Genomic DNA, 13,083 nt, shown 5'->3' on the forward strand with positions numbered 1-13,083 from the left:
GGCCTAAATAAGCTCTCCACATATCTCCGGCTGACTGGAAAGCTACACACATGTTCAGGGAGACACAGGAGGGCCCAGGGAAATGTAAAAGCCAGGGCCAATTTACTGCCGACTTGAGAACTGCCTGAACTTTGAATGCCCTCCTTACCCCACTCACAGAGCCATCAGAGAAGGGTACAAATGTTTTGGGCGCAAGCTATTTAAACACAATCTCTGCCAGAATCATTGGCTGACTACTTAGCTATGTTGACACAGAGTTTCCCTTAGGAAGTCAGGCTAGAAATAAAAATAAGAATAAAAATACTGAGCACAGACATCAACTGCTATACACTGAGAGGAAGACAGATTGTGCAGGTTAAGTCAAACCAAAAAAGAACAAACAAACAAACTAAAAGAAGCCCTCAGGAAAAGAAATCAGAATCTCTAGGTGCTACAGAATATATAATACTGAATTTTCTTTAGCTTTCGACAAAAATCTATGACACACACAAAGACACAGGAAAGCGTGGTCCACACAAAGGAAAAAAAACCTCTCTATTGAAACAGACTCTGAATGAGCCCTGACACTGATTTTAGCAGATAAAGGTTTCAAAGCAACTGTTTTGGGAGTTTTTTTGTTTTGTTTTGTTTGGAAGAAAGAAATGGATATTTTGATTTGAGCCAACCTGAAGATTATAACTCAGGAGACAATCTTTCAGAAAGCTCTAAAGGGTGCTCCCTTAAAGCAAGTATTTTCAGTTCAGTTCAGTCGCTCAGTCGTATCCAACTGTTTGCAGCCCCATGAATCGCAGCACGCCAGGCCTCCCTGTCCATCACCAACTCCCGGAGTTCGCACAAACTCATGTGCATCGAGTCGGTGATGCCATCCAGCCATCTCATCCTCTGTCGTCCCCTTCTCCTCCTGCCCCCAATCCCTCCCAGCATCAGAGTCTTTTCCAATGAGTCAGCTCTTCGCATGAGGTGGCCAAAGTACTGGAGTTTCAGCCTCAGCATCAGTCCTTCCAATGAACACCCAGGACTGGTCTCCTTTAGGATGGACTGGTTGGCTCTCCTTGCAGTCCAAGGGACTCACAAGAGTCTTCTCCAGCACCACTTTAAATATGCCCAAATAACTCATGGAAATCATTAAAGAACTAAAGGAAAATATGACAATAATTCAGTAAATCAAGAATCTCAGAGAAAATATCAACTAGACTACAACAAGTGGAGATTCTAGAGTAGAAAAGTAGAAGAGAAAAACCATCAAAATGAAAAATTTCCTTCACTGGATAGGCTCAACAATGGATTTGAAAGGACAGAAGGCAGAATCAGCCAGCCTGAAGGATAGATAGTTCAGTAGAAATTAGCCAATCTGATGAATAAAGAGGGAAAAATAAAAAGAATGAAGAAAAATGAATGGCGCCCCAAAGACCTGTGGAAGGATATCAAGCAAGCCAACTAACATGGAAAGAGAGTTCCAGAAGTAGAGGGGAGAAAGAGACATTGCAAATATTTGAAAAAATAGCCAAAAACGTTTCAGATTTCATGAAAAGCTCAACAAACCTCAAATAACAGACACAAAGAATCCATGCCTAGACACATCATGCCTACGCACATGCCTAAAAGCCAAAACAAAGAGCAAACGGTGAAAATAGCAACAGAAAATTTACTGTGTACAGAGGAACCACAATACAAAAATATATTAATAATTCACGGTCAGAAAGAAGTCCAAAAGGCAGTGAAATGGCATAGAGAACTAAAAAAAAGTCAAAAAATAATTATAGAATCAGCAACATCATCCTCTAAAAATGAAGGAAAAAAAGATGTTTCCATATAGACAAAATCTAAGAGAACTTGTTGCTAGCAGACCAATCTTTTAAGAAATACTAGGGACTTCCCTGGTGGTCCAACGGTTAAGAAGCCACCTTCCAGTGCAAGGGAGGCAGGTTCAAACCCTAGTCGGGGAACTAAAGATTCAACGTACCACGAGGAAGGTAAGCCAGCCACAGGCAAGCACTGAGACCTCGCTCTCAAAAGCCCGGGGGGGTGGGGGTGGGGGTGGGGGTGGGGCACAATTACTGAGCAAGCGCCACAACTAGTGCGAAGCCCGCATGCGCAACAAAGAGCCGAGGCGCCACCACGAAAGATCCCACGTGCTGGAGTGAAGGCTGTGCCTTGCAACCAAGTCAGGAGGCAGCCAAATAAATAAATATCAGTAAAGGAAGAAAGACTAAAGTCCGTCAAGGGGACAGAAAATGACACGGATAGAAATTTGAATTCACAAGTTTAAATGAAGTGCCCGGAAACGTTAAACATACAGGCAAATTAAATAGAGAAGATTCCCTGGGGAAGGAAATGGCAACCCACTCCAGTATTCTTGCCTGGAGAATCCCATGGACGGAGGAGCCTGGTGGGCCAAAGTCCACGGGGTCGCAAAGAATTGGACACGACTGAGCAACTTCACTTTCACTTTTCTTTTAAATATGAATACTTCGCAGTTCTGTTAATTTCTTATAAAATGTGATTGCATAATAGAAACCATTGACTTGTGTACTTTGAACATGCGGATTTTATGGGACATAAACTATATCTCAAAACTATTCAAGAAATGCAAAAATGCATAAAAATTCTAATACTGTATTGTTGGATTCCTAACATATAAATATGACCTTAGCACAAAGGAGGGGAAGGAAATGTTGCTTTATTGGAACAAAGTTTATGTATTTTACCTGAATCAAGTCAGTATTAATCTCGAATACCTGTGATACTTTAAGATGTGAACTGTAATCTTGGCACTGCTGACATTTTGGGTCAGATAATTGTGGTGGGCTGTCCTTTGCATTGTAGGAGTTTAGCAGCATCTGTGCCTCATCCCAGCAAAATACTCCTCTCACTTGTGGCAAATAAAAATGTCTCTAAATAAATTCTATTCAGATGGCTGGAGGTGGGAAATCACCTTAGTCAAGAACCACTATCCTAGAGAAACCATTGAGAAATTAATCCAAAGAAATATAGCTTAAAATCAATAGAAAAACAAATCAGCAAAAGAATTAGAATGATACAGTATTTGTTTAACACAAAAGAAGTCAGTAAATAAGCAAGGCATAATACATACAGGAAAAAATAGTAAAGGGGTTGACTCTTAATTAAAAAAAAAAAAATTCATGTGAGGGGCTTGGGAAACTCTGCTTTCCATAGAAACTAAGGTTTCCCCACCACTTCCTGCTCCCCGGAAGGAGAAAGCTGGGGACAATGAAAAGAATATTATGTCACATTTAATGGAATGTTCCAATTCACAAGTAATAATATTATTCCATTAGAGTCTATCATTCAAAATGTCTCATACCAGAGAATGAATTATTATTTAACTAGGTGTTCAAACCGTACTTCGGAAGGACCCATTCATAATACATCACAATGTTCTCAAGCTGAGGATGTGGGTCATCTTGGCACTTCCTGTGTCCTGGCTTTCATTTGCAGCTAAATCTCAAAACCAGGGCACTGAGTGTCAGCACTAAATGTCCCGTCAGACAGGGAGAGGGACAGTTACAGAATCAGGCCCAGCCAGGGGAAGCAGGATTCTGGAGGCAGCTTCGTGTCTGCTGGCAAGCGCGGGCTCTGGAGTTAGGCTAGGTTTGAGTCCTGGTTTTTTACTCTGTGCCCCTGGGCAGCAAATCACTTAGCCCCTCAGAGCCACTTCATGTCATCTGCAAAACAGGAGTGATGAAATCTACCTCACAGGCTGCTGGGAGGGGAATGAGGTGATGTGTGTCAAGAGCTTCAAACGGGGCCTGGTATCTACACAAGTGGTCAGTAAGAGCTGTGATTAGTGCAGCAGAACTGGTATCACAACTTGGACTTCTGGGTTTTCAATCCAGCATCCTGAGCTCTTTACCTTCCTCTCCCCTCATCCCAATCTCTGTTAATTTCTGCACTTCCAGTTGCTCAGCCCCAAAATCTTGAAGCCTATTTTAAAAATATGTTTTAAAAAAAATTTTTTTTTAACAAATTTATTTATTTATTTATTGTGGCTGCACCCTGCAGCATGTGGGATCTTAGTTCCCTAACCAGGGATTGAACCCTCACCCCCTGCATTGGAAGGCAGAGTCTTAACCACTGGGCCGCCAAGGAAGTCCCTGTTTTTAAATTTTATTTATCTTTTCACCACATCTCTCGGCATGCAGCGGGGATCTTAGCTCCCAAAATATGGATCAAAGCCACACCTCCTGTAGTGGAAGCAAGGAATCTTAACTACTTAACCACAGTCCCTTGAAGCCTTTCTTTTTAACTAAAGTACAGTTGACGTACAACATTATATTGGTTTTAGGTGGTACAACATCAGTTCAATTCAGTTCAGTCGCTCAGTCGTGTCCGACTCTTTGCGACCCCATGAATCGCAGCACGCCACGCCTCCCTGTCCATCACCAACTCCCAGACTTCACTCAAACTCACGTCCATCAGGTCAGTGATGCCATCCAGCCATCTCATCCTCTGTCATCCCCTTCTCCTCCTGCCCCCAACCCCTCCCAGCATCAGTCTTTTCCAATGAGTCATTGTGATTCAATATTTTTATGGATTAAATACCAAAGTTATTATAAAATATTGAGTAAGTATCCTGTGCTGTACATTATATCCCTGTGACTTATTTATGTTATAACTCTAAGTTTGTAACTCTTAATGCCTTTCACCTGTTTCACTCCTGTCCCCCATTCCTTTCCCTCCAGTGATCGATCACCAGTTTGTTCTCTGTATCTCTGAATCTATTTCTGTTCTATTAGTTTGTTTGCTTTTTTAAAAAAATTCCACTCCTGGATATTTACCCAAAGAAAATGAAAACACTATTTTGAAAAGATACATACATCCCAATACTTGTTGCAGCATTATGTACAATACCCAATATGGAAGAAAACTTCAGTTCAGTGGCTCAGCCATGTCCGACTCTGCGACCCCACGGACTGCAAACTTAGTGCCCAGCAATAGACGAATGCATAAAGATGAAGTGTGTGTATTCAATAGAACATTACTCAGCTATAAATTTTTTTTGCCATTTGAGACAACATGGAGGTTGTTATGCTTAGGGGAAGACTTTTTCTTTTACTCCCCACTTCTAACCCATCAGCAAATCCTGCTGTCTCTACCTTTTAAATACCATCCAGAATCCAACCACATCTCACCACACTGCTGGCACCGGCTGACCCAAGCCCCAGTCCAAACTGCCAACATTTTTCACCTCTTGACTGGTGTCACTGCTTCTGTTTTTCCCCCTGGCAGGCTAGCCACCAGAGGGATCCTATTAAAATGCCAGATACTTTCATCTCCTTCTCAATGCCCTCTCAAGAAAACAGTTTGGCAATTCTTGAGCCTGAGTCAGGGATGTACCCTGAGGCAATGGTGATTCCTTGACCCAGGAAGGGTGGGAGAGACAGGAAGTACAGGGAGGAAGTGCATTTGGGAAATGAGTTTCCAGAAGTCTAGGCCACCAGCTACTTTTAGGGCCCTCAGAGCAGCACTTACCTCTAGCAGACCTCCAGAGGCAGAATGTAGAACCAGAGCACAGGCTCAGAGACTGGAGTGAGAGTGGGGCTTCCTTTCATTCCTAAGTGTCTGCTCCCTGAACTCCAGGATCCTCTCCAGCAGCCTTCCTTTTCCCCCAAACGCTACAGAAATCGAAACTGGCTTCACGGGTTTCCTATGAACCAACAGGCCAATTTAATCAAAGCCCACAGCATACTGCTGTGCTGAAAAGGATTGACTCCACCTGTACCATGAACTCGGAGAAGGCGATGGCATCCCACTCCAGTACTCTTGCCTGGAAAATCCCATGGATGGAGGAGCCTGGTGGGCTGCAGTCCATGGGGTCGCGAAGAGTCGGGCACGACTGAGCGACTTCACTTTCACTTTTCACTTTCATGCATTGGAGGAGGAAATGGCAACCCACTCCAGTGTTCTTGCCTGGAGAATCCCAGGGACGGGGGAGCCTGGTGGGCTGCCGTCTCTGGGGTCACACAGAGTCGGACACGACTGAAGAGACTTAGCAGCAGCAGCAGCAGTACCAGGAACTACTGACTTAAAAAAAAAAATTATTGAGGTATATTTGAGATGTATAAAAATCGCACATATGTAATGCATACAATTTAATGAGTTTGAACATATGTGTATACCTGCAAAACCATCACCAAAATTAAGGTAACAGACATAGCCAGCACCTCTAAAAGTTTCCTTATGTCCCTTGCCAGTTCACACAGCCATCCAGCTACTGAGCCTGGGCCAGAACCCAGGGGTCCTGCCTCCCTTGATACCAACTGCAAGTCCAGGTTTCCAAAACCACCCTTGTGTTGAGTAATTGCTGCCAGAAATCACAGAACTCACTGAAAGATGTTATACTCACAGTTACAGTTTATTTCTGGGAAAGGACAGAGATCAAAATTAGCCAGAAGAATAGATACAGACATAAGAGTATGGGAGGGTTCCCAATGCGAAGCTTCTATTGTCCTCAGAATGCCTGATACTCCTGGTGTTGATATTAATGTACAGAATATGCATGGAGTGTGGTCAACCAGGGAAACTCAGTCAAGCTTCAGTGTTCTGAGGTTTTACTGGGGCTTCATCCCATAAGCATGAGTCATTGATTTATTGTCCATGGGACTGAACTTAGATTCCAGCCTCACCCAACTCCCTGGAAGTCAGACTGATATCACTTGGCCTGAGTCATCTCATTAGCATAAACTATCAGGTATGAGCTAAGGGGCCCACCAAGAATAATAAAGACACTCCCATCACTTGGGAAATTTCAGGGATTTAAATGTTTCCTCCCAGGAACCAGGGACAAAGGCCAGACCAGTTTGGGTAAGGCCAAGATCTTCACTACACACGTTACATTTGTGACATATCGGGAGCCATAAAAAAGGCTGAGCACGGAAGAATTGATGCTTTTGAACTGTGGTGCTGGAGAAGACTCTTGAGAGTCCCTTGGGCAGCAAGGAGATCAAACCAGTCAATTGTAAAGGAAATCAACTCTGAATATTCACTGGAAGGACTGATGTTGAAGCTAAAGCTCCAATATTTTGGCCACCTGATGTGAAGAGCTGACTTGACTGGAAAAGACCCTGATGCTTGGAAAGATTGAGGGCTTGAGGAAAAGGGGCGACAGAGGATGAGATGGCTGGATGGCATCACTGACTCAATGGGCATGAGTTTGAGCAAACTCCAGGCGACAGTGAAGGACAGGGAAGCCTGGCATGCTGCAGTCCATAGGGTCACAAAGAGGTGGACAAGACAGAGACTGAAAAACAACAAAAGGGAGTTGCAATAAAAAATAGCTATAGCCTGTGTGTGCTAGGTGCCAGACACTGTACACATATTTTGTCAGATTCTCACAACAACCCTGCAAAGCTGATGTTTGGTCCTTTTTTACTGATAAGAAAATTGAAGCCCAGAAAGTTGCCTAAAGTTTTAGAGCTGGAAAACAAACAGATCTGACTATGCTGACAAACTCCTTGGGCCCTTAGATTCTTGTTGCCAACTTCATTTGTTCATTCATTCATTCAACAAACATTTATTCAAGCCCAACTACGTGCCAATAACAGTTTTAGGTGTTGAAGATGCAGCAAAGGACAAACAAAAATCTCACTCCTATAGAGTTGATATTCCAATGGGAGAGGTAGATAATAAGCACTAAATGTGTAAAATAAATATTTTGAATGATTTAAAGCGATGCATGTAATTTGTATGTGTGCATTTGATTCAAACTTCACTGTAACAATTGTGAAGTTTGAATGTGGACTGCTATCATATACTGTTAGTTTTGTTACATTCGATGATGGCACAGTAACTATGTTTTCCCAAAATAAAGGTACTTATCTATTAAAGATGCAGGCTAAAGTACTTACGGATAAAATAAAATTATAAAATGTTGCTAATTATTGATGTTGGATGATAAGATATGCAAAGAAAGACCTTTATATTGTTCTAATTCAGTGTGTATTTGAACACTTTGTTAGTACAAAGTACAATTTTTTGCGGTTTTTTTGGTTGGTTGGTTGTTCTTTAAGTGGATAGGGCTAACAGATAGGATGTGTAAGAGGTATTGCAAGACCAAAAAGCAAATCAAGGAAGACCTCACTAAGGTTACAGTGGAGCAAAGACTTGAAGGAGACAGGGAAGAGATTTATGGGGTTCTCTAGGAAAGAACATTCCAAGCAGAAATGGGAGCCCTGAGGTGGGAGAGTGCCGGGTATGGCATGTTCAAAGCATAAAAAGCCAACTGCTGCAAAGGGGTGATCAATGAGCAAAATAGTAGGAGGTCGCATCAGAGAGTTCAGAGATGGATGAGGAGGAGAGGAAATGCATACAGGGCCCTATTCAACAGGGAATTCACACCCAAATTATGTAAGAATACACACAAAACACTGAGGGATAGTGCAGTCAACTTCATAGAAAAACTGGCAAAAGACTTGAGCTGGCACTTTACAGAGAAAGTTATGGCCAATCAGCAGAGGAAAAGGTGTTCTATTTTATTAGGCATTAGGGAAATGCAAATTAAAACCACAATGCTACACTTTCACATACCCATCAAAGGCAGGCAATGCTAGGTATTAGAGAGGAAACAGAGCTCTCACACTGCTGGTGGGTATGTAAACTGGCACACGTGGTGTCTACCTAAACTAAAAACAGGCAGCCGTCTTAAGCCATCCCATTTCCCGGTATACATCCAACAGAAAGCCATGTAATATTCACCAGACGCTGGAAAGTATGTTCAGAGCAGCACTCTTCCTTAACAGCCCAAACCGAAAACTATCCAAATGCCCAGTGATAGCAACATGGACAATGGGCTAGTCTAGAGTATTGAGAACAACAAACGAAAGAATCTCATCAAGACAGCGAGCAAAGGAAGCAGGCACAAAGGTCCTAGCACTATGTGATTGCAGTTATGTAAGTTCAGAAACAAGCAAACCCAATCTGTGCCGTTAGAAGACGCAGTAGTGGTTACCACTGGAGAAGGTGACTGGATAAGAGCTTGTGGGAGGGGAGGGGAGCTGTTTCAACCTGTTTCTTGATCTGGATGCAGGCTAAGTAGAAGAGTTCAATTTGTAAGCAGCCACCATTGATCATCACCACTGATAATGTGTATAATTTACTTTTCAGTATCTGTATTAGAGTCAATAAACATTAAAAACAAAAATCATGCCGGAGTGTCTCAGTTCCCTCCTCTGAACTAGCAGTGAAAACACCCAGCCACCCCTACCTGTTTCATGCTGCATCAGAGGGACGCAGAACACTGTGCATTTTGGGCTTAAAAAAAGAAGACGACATGCTTTCTCAACTCACAGATGCAACCCCTATGTTTAAAGCTGCTGAAACCATCACAGGGAGCTCTCCGGCTCATAGGAGGGGGGAATCTAAGAACTGGGCAAGACTGTAAATAAAGTCTAAGAACTGTCTTCCCTAATAGATGTTAATAATGTACCTTACTCACAGAGTCGGACTCGACTGAGCACACACACACACATACACTCCATATTATGCAACAGAACAGTTTCAAACACCATCGTGATGCTAGTTAGGTTATGGCATTGTTTTGAGAGCCATCATTTTGAGTTTAAAGAAAAAGAAATTGAATATTTTAAGTGTAGGCATCATGAGCTCTTTTTAAAACCAATTTTAAAACCAAAATTACAACTTTTCAAACTAGAAACAAAGAGGCACTGAAACATCCTACAGGTTTTCATTTCTAACAAGATACAGACAGCGTAACTCATATAAACAAAAGGCATGTGGGGGCCTCACTTAAAAAAAAAAAAGTAATAGCTCTCAACCTGAGATCAAAAAATGAGAGAGTCACTGTGGACTTTCCCCAAACCTATTGATAGGTCTATTTCTTCCTACGCCCTCATAAGGAGCTATTGTTTCAGAATTCTAAGAATTTCAAATAAGCACCTGGTTAGGACCCGTTTATCAGTCCTTCTGGCTCAATAAGCAGCTTTTCAGTGACCCCAGGGACTTTGACCAAAGTCAGCTTGTTTCCTCCTTAGCATTTTGGTTTATTTTGGTTTGGGGGTTTTATTTTTTCCCCCTATATTATTTTCTCACTTCTTTAGATTCAATTTTTACTTTTATCGTTTTTTCCTTTCCCTCCGTTTTTCTTTTTAAATCTAGTTTCTTGCTATTTGCTTTTTGTTCCATTTTATCCTTCTCTGGCATCGTGTTTTGATTCGCCATAAAGACCAGTTCATGGGGTGAATTTTGAACTGCTTTGATTTGGACCAAGCTTCTCATCAGCTCTTCCCAAACGTGAGCTGGCGTTAGGACACCTCGACTCCAAGCGCAGCAGTGAGTGCTCCATGCTGAGGGGCCTCTGAGCCGTCTGTGCTGAGGAGACACTCGGATTCGCATGGTCTCCTCCAGACCCTCGAGACCATTGGCAAGGGAGGCTGGGCTCCAGCATGTCCCCGCTGGGAAAGCGACAGCCATGAAGACTGCTGATGAGACTGGACAGAACTCTTCCAGCCTCCGGAGACAGTCCACAAAGCAGGAATCATGAGGGCTTGGATCATCCCACAAAGTGAAACCTCTCAAGTGACAGAGGCTGAGGAAACTCCCCGCCTTGCTCAGAGGATGCTAGTGGAGGAGAGGTGTGTGAGCACCCGTGGCTCAGGGCAGTAGGAAAGCAGAGAGGGTGAAGGCAGAGTCCACCAGTAGTGTGCTCCGTGTGGCTGGTCACCAGGAGGGTGCTGTCCACAGACATTTACAAGCAGAAAATCTGCTCTTGGATGTGAAGACGAACATCAGACTTTAACTTCTTCAACAAATTCACCTTTCACAACAAGCTGGACACCTTCTGGAGTGGTCCCCCTCATGCTGCCCTGGAACTCTCATAAGTAAGAACCACAGGAAGTTATCCTGGCCACAGTGCGATGGATTCCTGCCTTTTGATGGACAGAACTTCAAGGAGCTGCCAGAGGGGTACTAGAACAGAATACATTAGGTTCATTTCTGGATGGATGGTTATGGGATGAAAAGCTGTTTAAGAAATTTCTTGATTCTCACTAAGAAATAAGAGCAAATTGTGAAGGATCCATGGATTATTGTGGGTCATGGATATGAGGAACTAAAGCTCTACATGGAGCCACTCTCTGACTATAAGGACTCTGGGCAGACTGACTTCATGGCATCCATGGTTACACCTGGAGATGGAGATCCAGGACTCGCTGATAGGGCCAGAAACAGGAGGCAATGTTCCAGTATCCCCCCTGGGTTATAAGAGATCTGAGCTGGAGGGCTGCCGGATCACGCTGAAGCCTCAGCCCTCAGTCAATCTAACCAACAGCAGCCTTCCTTCCCCACCCACTGCGTGAGGGGATAGGGTCCCCAGCAACTGCAAGCAGCACATCCTCACCTCTAAGCTGCTACTTAGAGCATTCAGAGGAGGAAGGCAGATCTGGAGGGCGGAGGACCACAGCACAGCCTGCGGGGAAGAAGACCACCCTGTCCCCTGCCAACAGCACCCTGTCCACCAGTACAAATCAGCACAGCCCCAGCTGGTCCCCATGTTCACCCCTCTCCCTGCAAGGTCAGCAGCTGGAGTGGAGCCCTGGGTCTGTCCAAAGGGAACTCTGCCCACAGGGATGGCCTCACAGGTGCCAAACCCCAGGCTTGTGCAGTGAGGTGAGACCCCAGTCTCTCCCCATGGAGCTTCTCCAGGAAGTTCAAGATCAAATCTGTGGGAAGAAATTGAGGTTTGCCAGAGGACCGCGAATGAACCTGAAAGCAAAGACAGAGGAAGACACTCCACCGCCACGTACGTGGTGGGCAGCGGAGGCAGTGATAAAACGGTGAGCTGTGCCCAGTACACAGCAGGTGGAGGATGGAGACCACAAGCTGCTTCGAGAGAGAGGAGATGATGCGGGGACAGAAGACAGTGCGGGCACAGGAGAGAACGTGGACACAGGAAATAGTGCAGATACAGGAGATTATGCGGGCCAGGCGCTGCTCCAAGGGAGTGGTTGCTGGTACAGTCGAAGCGTCTCCATGGCCTCCTGGAGCATTGCTTCCAGATCCACCCCCGGGGACCAGAGAAAGGGCTGCTCTGAGCTGAGGCCACGCTCACACGCCTGGACCAAACCTCAGCCAGTGTTTCCTTGGAGCCCTGCTCCTGCCATGATCCCCTCTTCTCTTCCACCGAGTGCAGAGCTCTGTAAGATGAACACAGACAACTCCAGTGAGAACACACAGCTGTTTACTCAGAGCTGGTCAGTCGACAGAGTCATCACTATCACTCAGGTTTGGCGGGGAGCCCAGGCCGGCAGGGCGGGGGCATGCTCCCAGGTGGAAAGGGAAGGCTGGGAGTGCGTGGATTGGAGGCTGATGGCCAGTGGCTGCCTCCCCTCTCTGCTCCACTGAGACCATGGAGACTGATTGTGGGGTTTCCTGGGAGGGGCTTGGACTGGGTTGGAGAGTTCTCTGTCCAGCCTTCCCAGGCTCACTTCTAATCTATTTGCTCCCCTCAACTTCTCCTTCAAGCAAACCACCAGTGCAACCTGCCCCCACCCACCCACTGACCCTGGGCCTCGGGCTGCAGAGGTAAGGGGTAGGGGCTCTGGCCTCCTCCACCCCGAGCCCGGAGCCCTCCTCCTTCCCCAGAGCAGATGTTTCTCCACAAGGTGCTGTGCAAGGCTGTTTGTCCTCCTTGTCGGGTCTGTGCCATCGCCTTCCCCACCCCGCTCTGGGGCCTGGAGTGTGGAGGGCTGCAGAGACCTTGGAGCCCCCTGGGGTCCCCAGTGGACAGGGACACTGAGCATCTCCATCCAGGAGAGCCTTTGTCTGAAAGCACCACTATCCACCACCCTCTTCCCCTTCGTGTCCCTGGGTCCACCGCGATCTGGGTCACAGCTAGTTCCTCACAGGGAGCCCCCCAATCACTGCCTCATCTCTCTGTCTCCCAGCCATCCCTTCCTGGCAGTATTGCCTGTTCATGGACTGGGGGACAGACTGGGCAGAGTGGACCCCTCCTGCTAACCCTGCAGCTGGTGTAGGGTGCAGGCTGTGGGTGCCGGCTGGTGCTGGCATCACACCCCTTATCTAGACCAAGCATTCCCCTTCCCTCCA

At 45.3% G+C, this 13,083-nt stretch overlaps 1 protein-coding gene across 1 annotated transcript; it reads right to left on the bottom strand.

The window, feature by feature from the left end:
• Positions 1-6,275: 6,275 nt before the first annotated feature.
• On the bottom strand, positions 6,276-12,682 carry LOC132343928 (uncharacterized). The gene is made up of 3 exons (XM_059881967.1): positions 12,538-12,682; positions 11,375-12,210; positions 6,276-10,944 (listed from the first exon to the last, which is right to left on the bottom strand). The coding sequence occupies exons 1-3, from the start codon at positions 12,680-12,682 to the stop codon at positions 10,789-10,791; spliced, it is 1,137 nt and encodes a 378-aa protein (XP_059737950.1). The 3' UTR covers positions 6,276-10,788.
• Positions 12,683-13,083: the final 401 nt, after the last annotated feature.

This window comes from Bos taurus, chromosome 26 (genome assembly GCF_002263795.3).
Source record: "Bos taurus isolate L1 Dominette 01449 registration number 42190680 breed Hereford chromosome 26, ARS-UCD2.0, whole genome shotgun sequence".
In the NCBI taxonomy this organism is placed as follows: Eukaryota; Metazoa; Chordata; class Mammalia; order Artiodactyla; family Bovidae; genus Bos; species Bos taurus.

Coding starts and splice junctions, on each gene's coding strand:
- LOC132343928 (XM_059881967.1), bottom strand. CDS start 12,682: ATGGCACAGACCCGACAAGGAGGACAAACAGCCTTGCACAGCACCTTG. Junction 12,211..12,537: donor TCTGCAGCCCGAGGCCCAGG/GTCAGTGGGTGG, acceptor CTGAGTAAACAG/CTGTGTGTTCTCACTGGAGT. Junction 10,945..11,374: donor CTCTAAGTAGCAGCTTAGAG/GTGAGGATGTGC, acceptor ATTCTGTTCTAG/TACCCCTCTGGCAGCTCCTT.